At 45.5% G+C, this 21,324-nt stretch overlaps 1 protein-coding gene across 2 annotated transcripts in view; it reads right to left on the bottom strand.

The window, feature by feature from the left end:
- Window positions 1-986: 986 nt before the first annotated feature.
- Window positions 987-21,324, bottom strand: part of UBASH3B (ubiquitin associated and SH3 domain containing B) — a 73,992-nt gene continuing 53,654 nt past the window's right edge. Inside the window, exons 5-15 of one of the 2 annotated variants that reach the window (XR_014520377.1) lie at window positions 19,885-20,054; window positions 19,166-19,374; window positions 18,300-18,435; window positions 18,063-18,183; window positions 17,075-17,197; window positions 11,663-11,755; window positions 10,935-11,079; window positions 9,342-9,448; window positions 7,387-7,496; window positions 3,947-6,598; window positions 987-3,821 (exon numbers count right to left, since the gene is read on the bottom strand). Coding sequence is in view for 1 of the 2 variants with exons in the window: in XM_083481021.1 (XP_083337147.1) it covers window positions 6,461-6,598; window positions 7,387-7,496; window positions 9,342-9,448; window positions 10,935-11,079; window positions 11,663-11,755; window positions 17,075-17,197; window positions 18,063-18,183; window positions 18,300-18,435; window positions 19,166-19,374; window positions 19,885-20,054 (1,352 nt within the window). In the remaining variant the exon portion in view is untranslated. Of the gene's footprint in view, window positions 6,599-7,386; window positions 7,497-9,341; window positions 9,449-10,934; window positions 11,080-11,662; window positions 11,756-17,074; window positions 17,198-18,062; window positions 18,184-18,299; window positions 18,436-19,165; window positions 19,375-19,884; window positions 20,055-21,324 lie in introns of both variants that reach the window. The other variant, XM_083481021.1, reaches the window with a different exon arrangement.

The following is a 21,324-nucleotide window of genomic DNA, read 5'->3' as shown; positions in this document are numbered from 1 at the left end:
CCCCTCCCCCTTCTATTTTTCATGCTGAAAGCTTTGAAGTGTCCAAATAAAGGTATGGAGAACTGAGAAGGATGCACAATGGACAGAAGACGTACTTTCCCTGCCTCACTTTTCTTCCTCAACACAATTTCACATGTTTTGTTTAAAAAGGAGGGGCAGCAATTGAACATGAGAATGAGGTGTGGGGAACAGAAAAAGGAACCAAAATTGCCTTTAAAAAAGTTAAAACCTTCATTTAAAAATGCCCTAGAACTTTCAGATATGTATAATGTTAGGGTGCCCTCAACAGCTAGCGAAACACAGGTGGGGCAGATAAAAGGGGGCTTTACACTCCCCTATGCGCACTTAAGATTGCAACTCCAAAGTTATCCATAGATATTATGAGAGGGGTTGAAGAATGTGTCTGTGTCCTGCACTTCCATCTTTTCCACAAAAATTTATCAAGCCCCCCTTAGTTTTAAGAACATAAAAGAACGGCCCTCTTAGATCAGGACAAAGATAAATCTAGTCCAGCATCCTGTTCTTACAAGACTCAACCAGACCCCATATGGGAAGCCTGAAAGAAGTGCCTGAATGCAATAACACTCTCCCCACTTGTGATTCCCAGGCAAATGTCATTCCGAGGCACACTGCCTCCGACGTTTAAATTGGAAACCTTCCAATTTAGAGAAGTTTAGGGAAGTTTTTAATATTTAATGCTGTACTGTTTTTAACATTTGATTGGGAGCCGCCCAGAGTGGCTGGGGAAACTCAGCCAGATGGGTGGGGTATAAATAATAATAATAATAATAATAATAATAATAATAATAATAATAATTGCTCCAGTGCTTCTATTTTTCCTTGCAGAGAAGGTTCTGCTCCACCTTTTGTCAACACACTCACCCCCCTTTTCTGCAATCTTCCTGCCACCTGCTCAAAAAAAAAAAAATTGGTGGGAGAACACAACACTTTTGCAGAAGAAACAGCATGATTCAACACTTTCAAGCTTTGTGATTGTGAGAAACTCAGACGGAATACTTTTTATTATTATTGAAATCAAGAATTTTCTAGTGGCAAAAACATGGAAGATGAGCAGTAACACAAAACGTAAGCAGCAATTTTCCCTCTTCTTGTTGTTTTTTTTTAAAAGCATCCTAATGAAATCTTCTGGAGGAGGCAAAAGGTTTTCCCTTGGTATTGTAAAGCGCTTCTATAATTGGAAGTGTGTTGCCTTATTAGCACCAATTCCTCTAATGCAAAATCTTTCTCCACTCTAAAAATACTGGAAGTGCCAGTGGTATGGGTGTTATTTTTTTAGAAACCCAACATCTGAGAAGGAAAAGAAAAATCTTTAACATCCAAAAATATACTTTTGTACTGTACAATAGTCTTCCTCCCTCTTTGTCCATTTTCTGGAACAGAATTGGCTTTTTAAAATACACACTCTTCGGCGTGCTTTCCCCAGAAGTAAATCCTATGATTTTCAGAGGTGCTACTCCCAAGTTAAGTGTGCATAGGACTGCAACCTAAATAGCCAAGAGAGCAAAAATGTGCACTGATCCAATCATTCCACTGGGAATGGGTCTCGTTTGATGTTATCAATAACATTCCGACAAGACCAGGGAACAAAATGTTCCAATCGCGGCAGCATCTTGATGCATTTTTGATCCATTGTATGCTGTTCAAACATACTTTTGTACAGTACATAATTAAGAGTTAACGACTCGCAAGCTATCAGTGCAAAGAACAACAACTATCCCACCCTGGCAAGCTATCCCGCCCCCAGAATGAAATATACACCAGTAACCAACATTTTGGTCATGATTGTCATTCAGTTCATTAAAACTCTTCCTCAGAAAGCAGATCTGAAGAAGCCACAAAGCAATTCATCCTCAAAATGTCTGTACATAGCCAAAAATAGTTTAAATTACATATGCATATATAGATAGATATATATATGTATTCCCAAAAATACCAGCAGCTAATAACAACTGCAAACAACACAGTTTGCTTCACTGCTGTCGTGTAACTTTTATCTCCCCGACTTTTCACTATACATCCCTGGTAAAAAATAATGCATTTGAGAATGTCCTGTGGCATTTTACATGTTAAATGTACACGTTGCGAGTTAAGGAAATATACATATTGCACTCAAACAGCATTCTGCCAACTCTAGTTTCAGTTTAGCGCCTTCTGTTCACTCTTTGAAAAAGCTCCCTATGGGAGCGGATTCTGTCCTGTATGTAAGATCAAATGCGACTTGAATTAATCCCAGCTGAAGCTGGCTGTGTGGCAAAGCTGTTGGCTGATTGGTCTGCCACTCATTCAGATCACCCAATCAGTATACACGGGGGGGGGGTGTAATTTTTTTTAAAAAAGCAAGTATGCATGGGTGTCAAGCTGAGGGAATGAAAGAAAACAAACAGCTTGGTTAAAAAAGATCAGCAAATGTAGGGGGGACCTGTGGCCTTTCAGATGGGAGGTATGACTGACTATAGCTTCCATTGTTCCTGAGCACTGGCCGTGTTGGGCAGAGCTAATGAGAACTGTGGTCCAAGGTGACATCAGGTTGGGAAAGTCTGCTTTAAATTATCATAGGAATGGAGATCTTGGGGCTCAGGGATGAAGCAAGTTGCAGTCTAAAACTACCAGAGCCCTACAGGTTCTCCACCATTGCCTTGAGCCACCTGCATCAAAGAAGGTTTTCAATGACATTAGTGGTTCCTCAAAGAAATAATTTGGTCAACAAATCTCAATGACACATCTGTCACTTCAGGGTAATACTCCAGGTAGCATTTGACAAACAGAGCTTTCATTATCCGAATTTGTTACTCAGTTTTTTTTCCCTATGCACTTGGGGTTGTTTCCCAGGAGAACTTATGGTAATATTACCTCATGTAAACAGCAGGCCTATTTCACAGAGTTTCTGGTTCCCATAATGTTTTGGGTGCTCCTTAGAGATCACTGCATGTGGTAATCACATTGAGGTGTAGCTGCAGGCTTGTCAAGGCTCCAGGTTTGAGGGGATCCTTTAAGGCGCACTCTGGTAGGCCCCCTGCTGGGGTTACCTGGCAATGGCAGCAAATGAGGGCAGTGGCTGTAATGGTCCAATAGCTTTCTGGTAACATCTGGGTGTCTGGAAGCCACCATTTTAATTTCCCATAATGCCTTGGAATGTTTCTACAACGGGAGCATTGTGGAACATAAAAATGGTGGCCTGGAACTGGGCAAAAAAAGGTCTAATAGTTTCCCATGGCAGGTGTCAGTAGTGGGCCTTGTGGGGCACTGGGCCCCAGAAGCTTCCCAGGGGTGCCCAGTGGTGCCACTGGGCTTGACGACATGTACACAACAGCTCCCTCTTCCTCACTTGCCAGGGTACATCTGACGAAACCAATGACTAACTCAGATAAATGTGATTTGCTGACTTGACTAAAGCACCCCAGCGGTCCTTTTGAAGACAGAGCTCACTTGCCAAGAGTGTTTTCTTACACAGCAAGTTTGGGAGTGCAAACTTCACAAAAATATAGGCTACGGTAATGTGAGAGTGTGCCCTGAACAATAACAATAACAACAAACTCTCGGCTAATACTGGTCATTACTTTAAAAACTGGTTGTCTGCTAGGGTGGCCCTTTTTTCCTACTTTATGGAGTGTAGTCTTCTGTTTGAAGGGCTGTCTGGTCCAAATCCAGTTTAATGATAAAGAATGCTAAGAAGGGAGAGCAGCTGAGGGGCCTTGAAGTTCCCCATCTACTGATAGCACCAGGACAGGAGATGGAGGAGGCACCCAGATCCTCTGGTCACAGTCTTCCCCACCATGGTGAGATGTACTTAATTTCTATTTCTCAATGTGTGTCTATACATATAAATAAACAGATGCAAAGATTATGCAAATCAGTGCCCACTTTTGTCCTCTCTCCTTTTTTTGGGGGGGGGGGTGTCATGCATTTCTACTTTTTTTGGCTCTACGAGTCCGAAAGGTGGCTTCTCTGGAATGGCGTGGAATTTGGACTTGGGCCTGTTACAGAAAGGAATCGTCATATTGCAAGTAAAAAATGCAAATGGGTGAGAGGCATGCCCTTAACAGCCCTTGTCCAAGGGACTGGTCATCGTGCAAAAGATAAGGAAACATGGAAATAATATGTAAACATGGGAAGTTGTCAGACCCATTAGGGGGCCTGCCAACAGAGTTCGCACCACCAGCCTTGGCCGGCACTGCTGAGCATATGCATGTTTCTCGCAAGAGACACTTTGCCTGTGTGAGAAAGCCATCCAGGTTCAAACACCAGAGATGAAACTTCCATATGACCTCTAAACACGATGCTCAAAACAGAAGGCCACCTTGTTGAGAGTTACTGGGAGACCAAAGTGATGTGTGAATGAGCCCTTCCTCATAACAATTGTGTCCCCACCAAGATCCCCTGGGCTCATTTCAAAGATCTCTGAAATATTTACAATGCTCCAATGGTGGCAGTAAACTAGCTATGCTATTTTTTTTTATTAAAAAAAACAGATCCTCCGATTGCACAAATTCCCCGTCAGACACCCCATGTTAAAAAAGCGAGCACAACGGATGCTTGGCTCCTTGCGCTCACTCTGTATCAGTGGTGGTTTCTCCACACAGGTTTCTGAATCTATTCTGATATTTTCAGGTCTGCTGAACTCTCAACAGATCTACTGAAATGTATACTGATCTAGAGATTGTCAGAAAAAACACACACCTTCAAACAAGACATGTCTACTGGTGTTTGGGCTTTGAACATGAATTCCACAATGGAGAATCCATAAACCCTGCAGAAGTTGCTCCTTCAAGCCAGGCAACTCAGTGGATTAAAAGCAGAGTCAAATTGGCAGCTGTGTTTAGCAAACGGCAGGATGGTCCACTAGACCCCCTCTGCCAGAATAATTTGTATTGTCTGCAGAATCAAGTTGCTAGCCAACAAAGCTTTTTCCGAGGGTTTCTGGATGGTCCGTTTCAGACTCAGTCCAGTCCTTTGACTGGTCTGGCCAATCTGAAAGACCTGATTAGGAGATGGAGGGGTTTAGTGAGCCGAGCCAAAAGCAATCAATAAGTTAGTAGTTCTCTGGACTGGCTCAGTAAGTGGATCTCCTCAGCTTCTCACACCCATCTGAAGTTCTCTCTCTGTCTCTTGTGTTGGGGGTGGGGTGGGGGAAGGGAAATTATATGTAGCTTTCCTCCAAGAAAGCAAAAAGCAAAACTATTTTCGCCGATTCGATATTGGGCATTAAGTGTGTGGACAGCATGCTCTCCAAGGCTTTGAGGGACAAGGTCAAATTCTCTGCAGGGTCGCCAAATTACAAGAGAGCTGCTCCGATCCTTGCCTGCCAGATCTCATAATGCCAATGTTGAGGGGCTTGTACGTGCAAGTGCAATGCTCAAAAGGAAAAGCAGGGCCTGGCCATCTGTGGAAACAGAAAACTTATACTTACATTCATTATAATAAGCCACCGTTGGCTGAGTGGGACACCAGACTAGCTATTTTGCATTAGGTGCAGAAGAAGGAACATAGGGTGCGAGACAGGCCTAAGGTGCAAAACCAGGAATACCTTAAGGGCATTTACCTGCCTGAAGATGAAGTAGAGGAGCTTCTGGCCCAAATGATGAAAATGTAATGTGGTTTGGGCAGTTTAAGAACAGAAACTGAGCACATTCTACCCTTAAGTAATTTGTGCGCACACACTTTCCTTGACAGCGCCTGTCATTCAAATGCTTAAGAAACACATACACCTAATGTGTCCCGCTTTCACCCCATTTTCCAAGTACACATCATCAGCTTTCCAACTACACATTTTTCATTCAACTGCATGTTTTTTTTAAACACACACAAAAAAACCAAACCCCTGAGGCACAAAATTCTACACTAGTTCTGATTGGGGGAGCCATTCCACTTCCTTCTGTCACATGTTTTGGGGGGAATCTTGTGGAATGTAGATGTGGCACATAGAATAACTTAGCAAAATACGGTGTGGGGTGTACTTTACCCGAAATGGCTCGGAATGAAACGGCAAAGGTCAATCCTGTGAAAAATTAAAAATCTAACAAACAACAAAACAGAGAAGTCCACAATTTAGAACACAGTCCTAATTGTCACTAACGTTATACAGAAGGCAGTGAAAACTGGTTCTCCTCCCTGGAACTTAATTCATTTTTTTTAAAAAAAGTATATATTAAAGCTCAGTAGCTTACGTCACAAAGACATTTCTGCTGGACAGAAGCCTGAAGAGAGAACGAGGGAGTGTTTGAGTACACATATATTGTTCCACAATCCAAGCATACGTCTATATTGAGCTATTTTTCTAGACGCACGAATGCCACTCTGTGGAAGATATGCTAGAGTGTTATTTTTTAAAATCCATCTAAAAGGTTATGAGTAATTTTCTCCATCATCAGTAATTAGAAGGGGGAGAGGGGGAAGAGTTCCAATACATGAGACATTCTCCAGTCTTTTGAAAGGCCAGCTCTTATTCTTGTAGCAAAGTTTCTCTCCAGTTAAAGCCGCCGGTTGGTCCATGAGTGAGAGGGAGGATGGGTGGGTCAGTAAGTTGCCAGAGACCCGTCTCTCCAAGTTCTTCACAGCAACAGAAACCCAAGTATGGAATCTGTGGTTCATAAAAGAGATGGATTAAAAACCAGAAGGAGTGGGAGAGAGGAGAGGGAAACTACAGCAGAATAATTATTATAGTGCAGCATTTCTCAACCTGTGGGTCCCCAGATGTTGTTGAACTACAACTCCCATCACCCCTAGCTAGCAAGGCCAGAGCTCAAGGATGATGGGAGTTGTAGTCCAACAACATCTGGGGACCCACAGGTTGAGAACCACTGTATGCAGCACGGAATTAGCACTCAATTCCATATTATTCGCAAACAGATTCTTTTTCTGGAAGCAAATAACTCAGAAATGAGCATTAAACTTGCAGAAGTGTCTTTTATGCCATGCAAAAAGCTCAAATATACATATATAGCTAGGGGAAAAATCACAAAAATGGAACATAACCATTAATTCTCCAGCCTTCTGGAGCTCAGACAATGGGATGCGATGATCTTTGTACAGTCGGACCTTGGATCTCAAATGCCTTGGCTCCCGAACAGATTGGCTCCCGAATGATCAAAACCTGGAAGTGAGTGTTCCGGTTTTCAAACATTCTTTTGGAAGCCGGAAGTCCGACAGGGATTCCGCAGCTTTTGATTGGCTGCAGGAGCTTCCTTCAGCCAATTGGAAGCTGCACTTTGGTTTCTGAACGCTTTGGAAGTCAAACGAACTTCCGGAACGGATTCCGTTCGACTTCCAGAGTACAACTGAACTTGGAAGATTTTTCACTTGGGGGCAACAGAGGGCCCCCTTGCTATACATCAAAAGATCTTTCCATTAGTGGTGGGTTCCCGTTACCTTTCTGACCATCTGTACAAAGTCCTTGGAATTCTGAGGAGACAGTCCTTGCAGTTGGCAAGTACAAGCTTCCAGGGAGGATGCATGGGCCACTATCAAAATGTTATTCCCTGCAGGGAGAGAACATAAAGAAATTGACACATCACAGCCACCTGTTTGTGATGAAGTTTATAATGCAAAACCAACCGCAGGAGCCTGTGATTTCGAATGGGGAAGTGGCGGGAAGGGTAGAGTGCTTAACCCTCCCCCCTTCCGACTATTTTCACTCCTTGAAATCACCTTCTAAATGGGGTTCCGAATTGGACAAGGAGCTCCCGTGAGCCAAGGGGGCTTCCTGCTTTCAGAGGTTGACCCTCTCACTCGTGGAGAGTTGTAAGTAAAGGGGGGGTCATGTATTTGAGGGCGCACACCTCCTCACATGACCTCCACTCAGTTATGTGCTTCTACAGTGATGTGCCGCCAACTTGGGTGGCCATCGTGTCTAGTAGGCAAATTCATGGAGGAGAAAGCTCTCGATGGCTACTAGGCACAATGGCTATGCTCTGCCTCCACGTTCAGAGTTCTAGTTACAGGTAGCTAGCCATGTTGGTCTGCTGTAGTCGAAACAAAATAAAAAAAATCCTTCCAGTAGCACCTTAGGTAAAGGTAAAGGGACCCCTGACCATTAGGTCCAGTCATGGCCGACTCTGGGGTTGCGGCGCTCATCTCGCTTTATTGGCCGAGGGAGCCAGCTTACAGCTTCCGGGTCATGTGGCCAGCATGACTAAGCCGCTTCTGGCGAACCAGAGCAGTGCACAGAAACACTGTTTACTTTCCCGCTGGAGCGGTACCTATTTATCTACTTGCACTTTGACATGCTTTCGAACTGCTAGGTTGGCAGGAGCAGGGACCGAGCAACGGGAGCTCACCCCATCGCAGGGATTCAAACCGCCAACCTTCTGATTGGCAAGTCCTAGGCTCTGTGGTTTAACCCACAGTGGCATCCGTGTCCCATTTCGTGCATGCACACGAAAGCTCATACCAATAACAAACTTAGTTGGTCTCTAAGGTGCTACTGGAAGGGTTTTTTTTTTAATTTTGTTTCGTCCACATTCAGAGGCAGGAATGCTTCCGAATACCAGTTGCTGGACGACATAGGAGGAGAGGGTGCTCTTGTGCTTGGGTCCTGAGTGTATATGGCAAGCATCCGGTTGGCCATAGTGAGAACTGGACGCGGGACGAGATGAGTCACTGGCCTGATCCAGCACGACTCTTCTGTTCTTAAATGTGTGAAGGGCAAAAAGGCCTTAGCAGGGCTAGCAAAAAGGCCAATTTACACATGCACACTCATCATTAGGTAGCTGCAAAAATGCTCTTGGGATTACTTTTAATACAGACAATTGGGGCCCTCAACAAAATGCTGCTGCGATTCCATTCCATTCCATTCCCTGCCCCTTTTCAATTTCCCCAGTACGCCAGTCAAGGAGCATTCCATACTCACTGAGCATGCTCAGACATTACTGCAAGGAGCATTCCATGCTCACTGAGCATGTTCAGACATTACTGCAAGGAGCATTCCATGCTCACTGAGCATGCTCAGCCATTACTGGGCTGGCTTTTTTTGGGTCCCTTTGAATTTTTCTTAGGATATATATATATATAGGTACTACTACAAATCTTGCAGTTCACCAAAAGCAGCTTATACCTCCCCTGTTGTGCATGAATGCTGCAATTTGGTTCCATGAGCAATGATGCTCTGACCATTGGAATTAGAGAGAATGAATCTCTCACTCCACCTTGGGGACACTCCCTGCTGCTTTCTGTGGTTTAGCTGTATGATCCTTTCAACCTCCCTTAGATGTATACGTGACGCCACAAAGCGACTTCTTGAGGATGCAATTCTGTACACCCCTGGCTTGGGAGTTAGCCCAACTGAACTGAGCAAATCCTGGACTGCAAGGTGGGGTTTTACTTGCCTTTGGCTTTGCATTCACTTAGGATCTCTTTTGTTACTTGGTAGCTTCTGCTGATGTATGTATCGTATGACTCTGAAACGCCTAATTTGCTCACCGGTATATGAGGTCTGTGGACAGAAAAAGATAAGTGTAGAAGAAAAGCAGGAGTGGGAGAGGAGAAGCAGAAGAGGATGAGGTGGCCTGTCCACCTGTAATAATGCCTTGTGGGGTTGGGGGAGGCCAGGATCCAACCTTCCACCTCCGCATGAATTCAAGAAACCCAGCAACAATCCCAGGGATCCTCCCACTCAGCCTCCACTTCTTCAAATGCAAGATGGTTGGGATGAGAAGAAAAAGCTAGAAGGAAGCCGAACTCTTTGCCAGAATAACAATGGCTAGGCTTCTACCATGTGTTCATGGAGCGCAAAAACACCCAAACACCCAAACATACACACACACACACACACACACACACACACAGGAATGGTCTCCCTCAGAAGGTGGTGGACTCTCCTTCCTTGGAGGTTTTTAAGCAGAGGTTGGATGGCCATCTGTCATGGGTGCTTTGGCTGAGATTCCTACATTGCAGGGGGTTGGACTAGATGACCGGGGGTCCCCTTCCACATGTATCTGTGGTCTAAAACATTTTACATAAACATATCTAGCATTCTATAGTTCAACATGGCTACTAGCCACAGCGGCTATGCCCTTCCATCACAGATGGATACCAGTTATCAATGCCAGTTATCAATTAATACCAGTTATCATCTGAAGGCAGCCCTGTTTAGGGAAGTTTTTAATGTTTGATCGCCTTCTTCTTCTTCTTCTTCTTCTTCTTCTTCTTCTTCTTCTTCTTCTTCTTCTTCTTCTTTTCCTTTCCTCCAAATGGCCACAAACTTACAGCTCATAACTCATTTGGCTCCTAACACGAGGAGCTTGCTCTCTGCCTTTTACTTTAGGCATCATGCCTCCCCCCTCCTCTTGTAAAACATCTGTCTGGCTCCCTAACCCATATTCATTCTCCAGATGCAGAGATGCTTACAGAGCATCACCTTCCAGGCTTCAGTTCAGCTCCCTGGCAGTCGCCTCTTTCCTGCCGTAAATCCCATTGGCCTGAGTAGGCTGCTGATTAAATGCACCACGGATGAGCTGGTTGGGCTTTTCAGTGTGCAGAACCATTACCCTCAACCTGTTGCCCTCCTCCAGAAGTTTTGAACTACAGAGGAAACTGCCCTATACTCCGACAAATTATTGGCTGACCATGCCAGCACTATGTCTACCCTGACTGGTAGTGGCTTGTCAGGATTTCAGATGGGAGCTTGTCCATCCCTACTTGGGAGATGGCCAGGATTGAACTGTGGATCTTCTTCATTCAAAGCATGCACTCTACTACCACTGAGCCACGGTCCTTTCCCACCAAAAAGGGGAGAAATTCCACTGATCACCTCTCATCAACCCCCGCCAGAATGGGCCATGGTCTGGGATGATGGGAGTCCAAAACATTTGGAAGGCATTAGTCTGGGTAAGGCTGGGGTAGAGGAACACAAGCTCCCTGTGTTCCAGCTTCACAAGGTCCCAAACAAACAAAAAATGCACCACATTGGCTTCTCTTACCTATAAGTTGTATCCACACTCAAACTGGCTGCCGCTAAGTCCACTGGAGGTATCCAGGCAGGCAGGGAGCTCCCAGCGACCCATTTCGTCCACTCGAATAAGCCCGGCTCTACACGAATCTTCAGATTATTTTCCTGCTGCAAGCCTGGGAGTTGAACAATAAAAAATAGGGCGCTCTGAATAAGAAACACATTACAAGTCCAGGACAGGGACATAAATAAGGCATTTTCTCATTCCTGATTTTGCAAATATTTTGGGAGCCCTTAACTAAAAATCCACTATATTTCATCCCCTTTGGGGGATGGAGCCTCAGAAGCTGCAGGTATGCAAAGTAGCTGTAGGTTTTGTCCAGCTATGGGGTTTTTTTTTTGGGGGGGGATTTTCACTCCAGGGCATCTGTGCCTCCCCTTGCATATAAATTCATTCCCCCCCCCTAGTTATGGCTATCAAAATGAGACATCACCCATTTGCAGAACGAACCACTGGAGTTTCAAAGGAAGGAAGGAAGGAAGGAAGGAAGGAAGGAAGGAAGGAAGGAAGGAAATATGAACAAAGCATGAAGGCAGCCCTGTATCAGGAAGTTTTTAATGTCTGATGTTTTAGTATGCTCTTATATATATGCCCGGAGTGGCTGGGGACACCCAACCGGATGAGTGGGGTATAAATAATAAAAAATAATAAAAATATGATTATTATTTAATCCAGCTACCTTGCTGCCATCTTCTTACCTTTCAAAATATAGTGTGCAGTCTGTACGCAGCGCAGTGACGGGGAACAGTAGATGTGGTGGATGACTGTGTTACTTTCAAGGAGGGCCTCACCTGTTTGAAGACACATGCTCAAAATAAGAGTGCATTCAGACCTGGAGAATATTGCATCAGTTTTCCTGATTATAATGCTACAGATTCTTTCTTTCTAACTATCCCACCTTCTTCCTCCCAAACTCAAGGTGGTGTACATAGTTTTCTTCCTTCCCATTTTACCCTCACAACAACCCTGTGGAGTAGGTTAGGTCGAGAGGTCATGCAGTGAGCTTCATGGCAAGAGTGGGGATTTGAACCTTGTTCTCCCAGCTCCTACTCCAGCTCTCTAACCACTACACCATACTGTCCCGGCTCCTGCTTGCTGGTTTCCTATGGCCATCTGGCTGGCCACTGTGAGAACAGGAGGCTGGATGAGATGGGCCATCAGCTTGACCCAGCAGGCTCGTCTTTTCTTCATCTATTCTTAGCCAGCTATTATTATTATTGCTCTGGGTCAGTTTGCTCCTGATCAATAGTCGTTTCCTGTTTAAAGCAGGGCTTTTGCTGCTGGGGCCACAGCAGTTCCTTCGATATCTGGCAGATAACCATTTCAGTCTTGAAACAAAAACAGCAGTTTGGTGGCGAAGCAAGACTCATTTCCCACCTGCAGGGGGCAGCCGCACTGCACTTTCCAACTCTTAGGATTCTGGTAGAAAAAACTGGCAGATTTCACTGTGACTTCCCATCTGCTTTAAGTAAAGAATCTTGCACTCTGTATGAATACAGGGCAGATATTATTTGAGCATCTCAGTTGATCTGTTCTGCTGTAAGCTGGGAACACTTCTGGCTGCAATTGTCCTCTTCAGGCAGCCCACTGAAACTAACAAAACAATGGGGTGGGCTTCAGGGAGACTATCCGTTCATCATTTTAAGGGATGCTTGTGTTTAGAGAATGCTTAATAAAATAGGAAAATAGTTTGTCCGTATATTGCTGTTGTTGCAATCAGTTATTTCTCTTATAAGAAAGAAAGATTGTAGCTCATCCTTTGCACACAGAAGGTCCAAAGTTGAATTCCCAGCACTGACAGTTAAAAAATATTAGGTAGAGGGTTAGAATAATGGAGCTGGAAGGGTCCCCCGGGACATCTAGTCCAACCCGCTGCAATGTATGAACCTCAGCTAAAACATCCATGACAGATGGCCATCCAACCCCTGCTTAAAAACCTCCAAGGAAGGAGAGCTTCTTTGGAGGCCCTTGAAAACATTTGATGCCCCCTGCAGCCCTTGCCCTGCCTTCCCAAAGCCAGGTAAGGGAGGTGCTGGGCTTTGGGAAGGAGGTGTGAGGGTTCTGACATGGTTCTAGAGTCCTCCTACCTCCTTCCCAAAGCCTAGTTTGCACTTTCCCAGCTTCGGGAAGGAGGTGGGAGGGCTCTAGGACCCTGCCAGAGCCTCACACCTTCATCCCAAAGCCTGGTGCCTCTGCTTAGCTGCCTTTGGGAACATGGGAAGGGGGTGCTAAATCTTGGACTTGCGCCTCATCCTGTGCGACAAGGCAGTGCGTGGCCCTCTTGGTATGAAAAGTAGGACCGTCCTGATCCAAGCCATAAGGATTCCTAACTGGTGCCAAATCTAATGCCTTGATTCCCCCCCCCCCCAAAAAAAACCTTCTGATTGCTAACCCACAGATAAAGGAGAGGTCCTCTAGCAACATGAAGACTCCCTAGCAGGCCAGTTTAGAGGGGCATGGTTGGAGCCTGCCCCTTTCCTACTTTCTCAAGAGACTCCCTCCTGAACACACACCCTCCTATTGCAAATGCAGCACAACTTATATCAACATCATGCCACTTAAATCAAACATTTCTAGACAGGAACATTTATTTCTGCATCTAATTATTGCCCTGACCTTTGACACCTGAGATGCACATTTTCAGGGTATCACCCTCTTCCTGAAACTGTAATCGGTTTTAACTGTTTTATAAGACTGAATTTTAAATGGTCGTAACCTGATGGTGAAAGGCGGAACAATGAATTTAATAATAATGATACCAGAGCAAGAATTCTATTGTGCTCACAATAAGATCCTGAGGCTTCTACACACAGAGATGGGTAACTGGACTGCCCACAGTTTGCTGGGTGAGAAAGCAGGCAACTCTCAGGATTGTGAGTAATAGTCACAGCCAACAATTCCACACGTGCTAAAATAATGCTTTGTCCCCTGCTGTATGACTAGGTGTCGAATGTCTTGCTTCCCCAAGATATTTTGCATGGAAGAAGCAAGGAGCCGGCCTTTTCACGCAGTGCTTGGAGAATCTCAGCATTGGGAAGCTTCCCCAGTGACTCGTTCCGTTTCTCAAACAGGCACTCAAATCGATGTGTCACTACAGCAGCTCATGGATTTGCAGCCAAATGTGTTTTCGCTGCTGAGCTGACAGTTATGTGCAAATAGAGATCACAGCTTAAGTCGTCACCTCCAAAGTCACCCCGACAATGGCTGCTGCTCGTCTCGCACAGGAACTGGCACAAATGGCAGCACAGAAGGGCAGCAGGGCCACCAGGCAAGTCTTGGAAACTGCTGCGCTCATGCAGAATGTAGAAAAATTGCAACAGCTCTCTGTCTAAACCATCCTTCGCCAATCTGGTGCCCTCTAAATATGCTTGACTATGTGCTGGCTGGGACTGATGGGATTCGAAGCCCAAAACCTCTTTAGAGCACCGGGGTTGCAAAGCCTGGCTTAAACCAACCAACCAAAGATACTTACAACAATTCTAGGCTCAAGGTCCATTCAGGGGCGTAGCTAGCTGCTCCGGCACCTGGAGCAGCGGGGGCAGGGTGATCTGCCCACAGGGATGGGGCAATTCACCCATGGGGCTGCAGCAGCGATTCACGCATGGGGGCGCCATGGCGATCCGCCCAGGGGGTGCCGTGGTGAGCTGCCCACAGAATCCGCCTGGCAGATGCAAGCCCCACGCTGCCGTTTTGGGCAGCGTGGGGCCTTGAGCCACCATGTCACTCCCAGGCCCCACAGTAAGTGCCGCCCCCCATGGTGTGCCATTTTGTCACCCCCTCAAGGATGACACCCAGGGCGGGCTGCACACCTCGCACATTCCCTTCCTACGCCCCTGGGTCCAGTCTCCCAATGGCTGCCGCTGCTGAATAAGATTAACCTTTGGCAAGAATAGCCGTGTTTTTCCACCTCTTTCTCTTCTCTCCCCTTCACCACACTTGGAGTATTTGGTTCAGAGCCAATACAAAATTGGTTCCCTGCCAGTTAATGACTTACAACAATAGACAGGGTGCCCAAGTGCAAACGATGTCAGTGTAAAGGAAATAATTTCTCTGAACATAAGAGCATGTGGAGAGCCTCATCTAGTTCTTACAGCGGCCAACCAGACGCCTGTGGAAAACCTGCAAAAAGGACCAAAGCACAAGAGCCCTCTCCCCTCCTGTGGTTTCCACAACCTGCTTTTTCAGAACCATTACTGCCTCTGACAGCAGAGGCAGAGCATAGCCATTGTGGCTCATAGCCATTGATAGCCCTTCTCCTCCATGACTTTGCCCAGTCCTCTTTTAAATCCATCCACATTATTGGCCATCACTGCTTCCTGTGGCAGTGAATTCCACAGTTTAACTATACGTTGTGTAAAGAACTTCAGCTTGTATAGCAAGCTGCATCAGCTGAAATCCCAGCTTCCGCTGCTAGTGTGTCTAGATGCAAAAACAAAGGGCAGGTCACCTGCACGTTTAATAGAAGAGGACATTTCGCCAAATGTAGTTTGTCATCTAAGCTGAAATCATCTTTTTAAAAAAGTCTTATATCTTCTCTTGGTATTTCTTCACCTATTAAACCTAAAAGAAAGACTTTTTATGTATGGAACGGCGCCGGTGCCAAGAATGCAACTAGCCCAAAAATGGAAAGAAGAACCACCAACAACAAAGGAAGACTGGCAGACGAAATTGATGGAATATGCAGAAATGGCAAAACTGATGGGGAAGATCAGAAACCAAGAGGATCAAGTATTTGCTAGAGACTGGAGTAAATTTGTAGTTTATTAAAAAACCCCACTGTAAACAGTTAAAATCATTGGTAGTGTAATGACATTTGTAATGTGAAATTGATTATGATAATCAGAGATATAGAATAGCTGGACAAAGCATAAGATGCAGAAAACTTAACCTTTTAATATAACAACCAATGGGACGCCGGGGAGGAAGTCTGAAGGATCAAAGAACCTTGTAATCTAATGTTTGAATTGGTTAGAGATAAAATGTATAAAAATGTGAAAATCTAATTAAAAAATTATTTTTTTAAAAATGAAATTCTCTTTTTTTTACAAAGCTATTAAAAGTGCAAGAGCACTTGCAGCCTTGCACCCAGGCACACTAGCAGTCAAGCACAGCTAACGGGGTGGCCCTCCAGATCTTCTTGGGTCTCCACTCCCAGTTGGTATGGCCGACAAGCCAGGGATAATGGGAGTCATAGTGCAGCACCACCTGCAAGGTGCCACACTGGCTACCCCAGGAGTAGAGGATCATGGGAAGAGGTGAGCAGGAGGGACACAGCGAGGAATGGGGATTTTCTTTCACTGAGAACGACATCTGAGCCAGAAGAAGAATTGGGAAGTTGTAATTTGAGGTGAGCATGACCAGCCCCTGAGGCTCATATTTCTTAACCTATAAAATCTAGACTCTGAGCCATCTCTGATTTCCAGCTCATAACGGCTTCTTTGCAGTGGGTCTCATGCACTTTAATTCAAGGTGATGGCAAGTAGGAAAAGCCACCCCACAGTTGGTACCTCTCCTCCTCTAATACCCAAGAGCCAGAGTAGTTTTGGATGAGTTGCAAGACAGGGCAAGCAGGCCTGATTTTATTATTATTACTATAGTGGTCAATGTGCTACAACTGCTCATGTTGTGGCTGGATATTTGACAGACAAGGATCCGTTAAGAGAGCAAGAGAGACTAGAACCCAAAACTCTCAAGGAGACAAGTTATGAGTAAAGGTAAAGGACCCCTGACAGTTAAGTCCAGTTGCAGACGACTCTGGGTTTGCAGCGCTCATCTCGCTTTACAAGCTGAGGGAGCCAACGTTTGTCCGCAGACAGTTTTTCCGGGTAATGTGGGCAGCATGACTAAGCCGCTTCTGTCAAAAACAGAGCAGTGCACAGAAACACTGTTTACCTTCCTGCCGGAGTGGTACCTATTTATTTACTTGCACTGGTGTGCTTTCGAACTGCTAGGTTGGCAGGAGCTGGGACTGAGCAACAGGAGCTCACCCTGTCGTGGGGATTCGAACCGCCGACCTTCTGATCGGCAAGCCCAAGAGGCTCAGTGGTTTAGACCACAGCGCCACCTCTAATAGAAAAAGAAAAACACTGTTCCCCAAGTGGGGAGCTTACCCACAAGCCGTGCTTGAGTGCAGCCAAACACGGTGATGGGGGCATCCTTTTCATAATCCCTGAAACCACCACTCCGTTGAGGTAGGCTGTGAGGCATATTCAGGTTTGTCCGCATGTACCTTCCTGTCAGGAGACACAGAGAGCAAGGAGGCAAAAGTTTAGGTGATTCCCCCTAGTGCATGTCCTTCAGGTAGCAGTTCTCAAATTGTAATGTGAGTTCCCCCAGCCACCCAAGAGAGGCAACAAAATATTTGGAAGATTGTGTGATGTTCCAGAGAGGGAGAAGATCCTGCAGAAGGGAGTCCCAAGGTGTTTACTTGAGGGCAGCTAGATCCCCACCCCAATACAGTTCCTCCTGAGAGTGAGAGAATGTCAATATGTCTTGTTGTTCCCAAGCAGAGCTGCTCTCTATGCATTCGAAGTGTGTAGAGGTCAAAAGCCCTATGCATTAGCCACTTGGGTTGGGGGGGGGCAACTGAAAAGCAAACACCCTACTCTACAACTTTAAAAGAAAAAAAATATGGGTGTGGGGAATGGAGGCAGTGTGCATCCCTTGAACTTGTAATGGAATCTACCAGATGGTAGATTCTGAAGACGAAGATTGGTCTGACTGGATCTGTGGAGTCCACTTTGAAATTTCAGTAGTGGAGGAGGAGTTTGGATTTGATATCCTGCTTTATCACTACCCTGAGGAGTTTCAAAGTGGCTAACAATCTCCTTTCCCTTCCTCCCCCACAACAAACACTCTGTGAGGTGAGTGGGGCTGAGAGACTTCAAAGAAGTGTGACTAGCCCAAGGTCACCCAGCAGCTGCATGTGGAGGAGTGGGGAAGCGAACCCAGTTCACCAGATTATGAATCCACCACTCTTAACCACTACACCACGCTGTGCAGATTCCTCCTCTATTCCCAGTTAACTAATGTCTGCTCTGATGGCATTGGATGTCTCCCAATAAAAAAAGTAAAACACTGTGATAGAAACAAACTCACCTTTGGCATCAAAACACTGTGAGAGCCAGTATTTCCCAAACACAACGTCCATCCTTTCGCCATGTCGGCAAACGAAAAGGCACCTCTTCTGTGGCCCAGGTGAGTTGGCAATCCTTAAGGGCTGAGGATGAGGTTAAAAAAGCAACACCTTAGTATGATAAATAACCAGCCTTCCTTTCCCCCCTTCTGGTGTTTCAGCCTGCCTTGGAGGCAGGTAAAGGTGCAGATGAACCTTACCTGCATGCTCTGGCAGAAGATTGTGAGGGGCCCAGTATCCCCTGGTCCTTGGTCTTCCTGCAACCTTCGATCCATCACTCCGTCAGTGAACATCAGGAGGGAGGGGGACGAAGTGGCGTTCAGAATGGAATATGACCTGCCAAAACAGGCACAGGTGGTTTGTGGATGCTGACATGCATTTCATCTATTTAATGATGTACAACCCACTTTCCCCCATAATAAAGTATGTATAAGGCATCTTACAAAAGGACTGGGCAGGCTCTGAGTGAGATGATCAGCCAGGATTTCTGGGTTGCAGTTTACTAATTCTTTTTTTCCTTTTGGAAATAATTTTTATTAAATATTTTCTTGAATTACAAAAGAACGTGCAATGTCTCTTTCTCTCTCTCTTTTTGAGATCATAGAGTCTCTGAGTTATGTTCAACGTTAGACAGTTCTGTATCTAGTACATGATTGAAGGGGAAGAGAGGTGGGAGGAGAGAGTGGCTGGTAAATTCACATATTATTTTTCCTTTTTTCAAAATTGGTTTATGTGTGAGGTTTTTGTGGCAGCGTCACTTGAGCAGGTTCTCTTTCTATTCGTTCGCTGGTTTACATTGGCAATGATAGAAGACCCATTTAAATGAATGAACCATCGTTAGATAGGTGCATGAATGTCAAAGGACTGAATCTGACTAGGGAGATATAAATAAATATAGTAATCATAATCATAGTCAATAATTGATGCCCGAACCGAAAATGACTTGTTTCTCCCTCATCCGTGAGTCAGCTTGAGCTTCCCTACCACCACGCTGTGACCTTCTAGTGGCAGACTCATCCACAATAAAAGCCCTTGCCACCCATGCAAGCAGGATCAGACCTCTTACCCATGGAACACCCATGTGCCGCACTCATCTGCTTTGGTGATGTAATTCTCAGGCAGAAGCCCAGAGCACCCTGTTGCCAGCGAAGTGCCGTAAATCCAGCCTTCGCTGGTGGTGACTTGCTCCACGGGAGACATGAAGATGAAGTCCCCCGGGACCAGCTCCAGCTCATCATCGTTCTGTGGGGTGTATGGGTAGATCACCTGGAGGGTCTGCAAGGGGTGGAGAAGGAGAAAGCCTTAAGCCAACGGTGAATGAGCAGAAGAACATCAGAAACTGCCTTGTTGCAAGTCATTGGTCTATCCAGCTCAGATTGCCCACAATGCCTAGAAGTGGACCTCCAGATTTTCAGAAAGGGGACATCTGCAGCCCGACCTGGAGATGTTCGGGACTGAACTAGGAGACCTTGTTTATGAAGAGCACATGCTAAGCAATGGCTCCTCCCCAACCAACCAACCAAAAATAAATCTCTTTCCCCAGTAGCAACTGCCCTCCCTACCCTAGTGCTCCTACATCTTATGTGGATAGGCACTGGGTTGAGACAGAACAGACCTCGTGATCTGGATTAAACCCTTGGAGCCACAACTTGCCTGTGCCTACTTTATATTAAAGCAGACATGGATTCTCCTGCAAGAACAACTCCCACCCTCGCTGTGTGTTGGGAATCAAACGCAGCAACCGCCTTCATTTCCCCTAAGGGGAACAAGGAGTCCCACGCTTACCTCATGATTGGCAAATCTAATATCCCGGGAGAATATTGCAGCCACCCAGTCGCAGCCCAGCTTGACGTCTATGCTCTGAGCTAACTTCTCGAGCGTCGGCAAGTGGCTGGCTTGGAAGTGATAGGCCAAGGTGACGTGGAGCTGCTTCTTATGGGGTTCCACGTGGACATCTGCAAATTGGAAATCTGTGGTCAGTTGGGAGCCACTGAGACGACTGGATATCAGCCAGGTTAGCCTAGCTCAGATCTGGTGAGTCAGGTGCTTCTGGGATGTTTTTGTTGTCTTTTCAACCCCTATTGAAGACATTCCTTATTTTTTTATATAAAAAATAAGGCTTGTAAGAGATTATTAAGGCCCCATCTGCACTATGCATTTAGCACAATATCATGCCCCCTCAAACAGTCATGGCTACCCCACAAGGAATCCTGGGAAGTGTTATCTGCTGGGAGTTTTCTGGAAACTTCCATTCCCCTGACAGACCTGAGAGGCCAGATTCCTACTCGGCCATGAAGCTCAGGGGGTGACTTTGGGCTAGTGACCACTTCTCAGTCTACCCCCACCTAACAGAGTTGTTGTGGGGATTTGATAGATAAATAAAAATCTCTCTACAAAGGGGACTCTGGGAATGGTAATTCTGTGTGCAATTCACCAGCATTTTAGCACAATCCTCTCCTAATGTACACATTTGCACATCCCACTCCCCCCCCCACAGCATACACATTTTGCAAAGCAATTTTCCCTAATAGTGAATATGAAATACAAAAATGCATTCATATCTATATGCATTTTAATGTATATTTTAGCCTGTGCATTTCTGGATGCATGGCTTGACTGAAGAGCTGCGTTGCAAAATTTCAGAGATGTGCAAGTTCCAAAGCACGGCTGAGTTTCGGTCTGCCTGTTGTTTCCGAAGGTGCAAATGAGAGAACTTTGCCTTTTAATGCAAACTGGACGGCCCTTCTCCCCCATCTCTTGCCCATCAACGAAAAGGTTTTGTTTACAGGCATCTTGAGACACCGAGAGGATGCAGGAAGCACCAGCATTGCAAGCACAGAACAAACACGCATCTGTCAGAAAGGTTAAAGAACTGCCGAAATGTCAGCTTCCTTCTCAGGAGATAATGAATCAGAGGAAGTATAGATTCTGTTTTTCTTTTGAAGCAATGAGAGTGGGAGGGCTGAGGCAGAACACAGTGGGGCACCTCTCTCTTAGCTCAAGAACGAAAGTTCAGATCTCCAGGAGCTCAAAAAAAGAAAAGGAAAAAAGGGTCTGTTCTCTCGGGACTGACTCTTGATATTTTGCATCGCAAAGTGTTGGAAAATAGAAGGAGCCACACAGGACACGTCCAGAGACTGGAAGCCCCATTGTACAATCTGTTTATTTTTTGGATTGTGAATTTTATTTATTTTTGTGTAGCTGAAGCAATTACAGAAATGGAAA

Source organism: Podarcis liolepis (genome assembly GCF_965112155.1).
Source record: "Podarcis liolepis genome assembly, chromosome: 16".
NCBI classification, from domain to species: Eukaryota; Metazoa; Chordata; class Lepidosauria; order Squamata; family Lacertidae; genus Podarcis; species Podarcis liolepis.
This window is presented reverse-complemented; position numbering and strand designations above follow the sequence as displayed.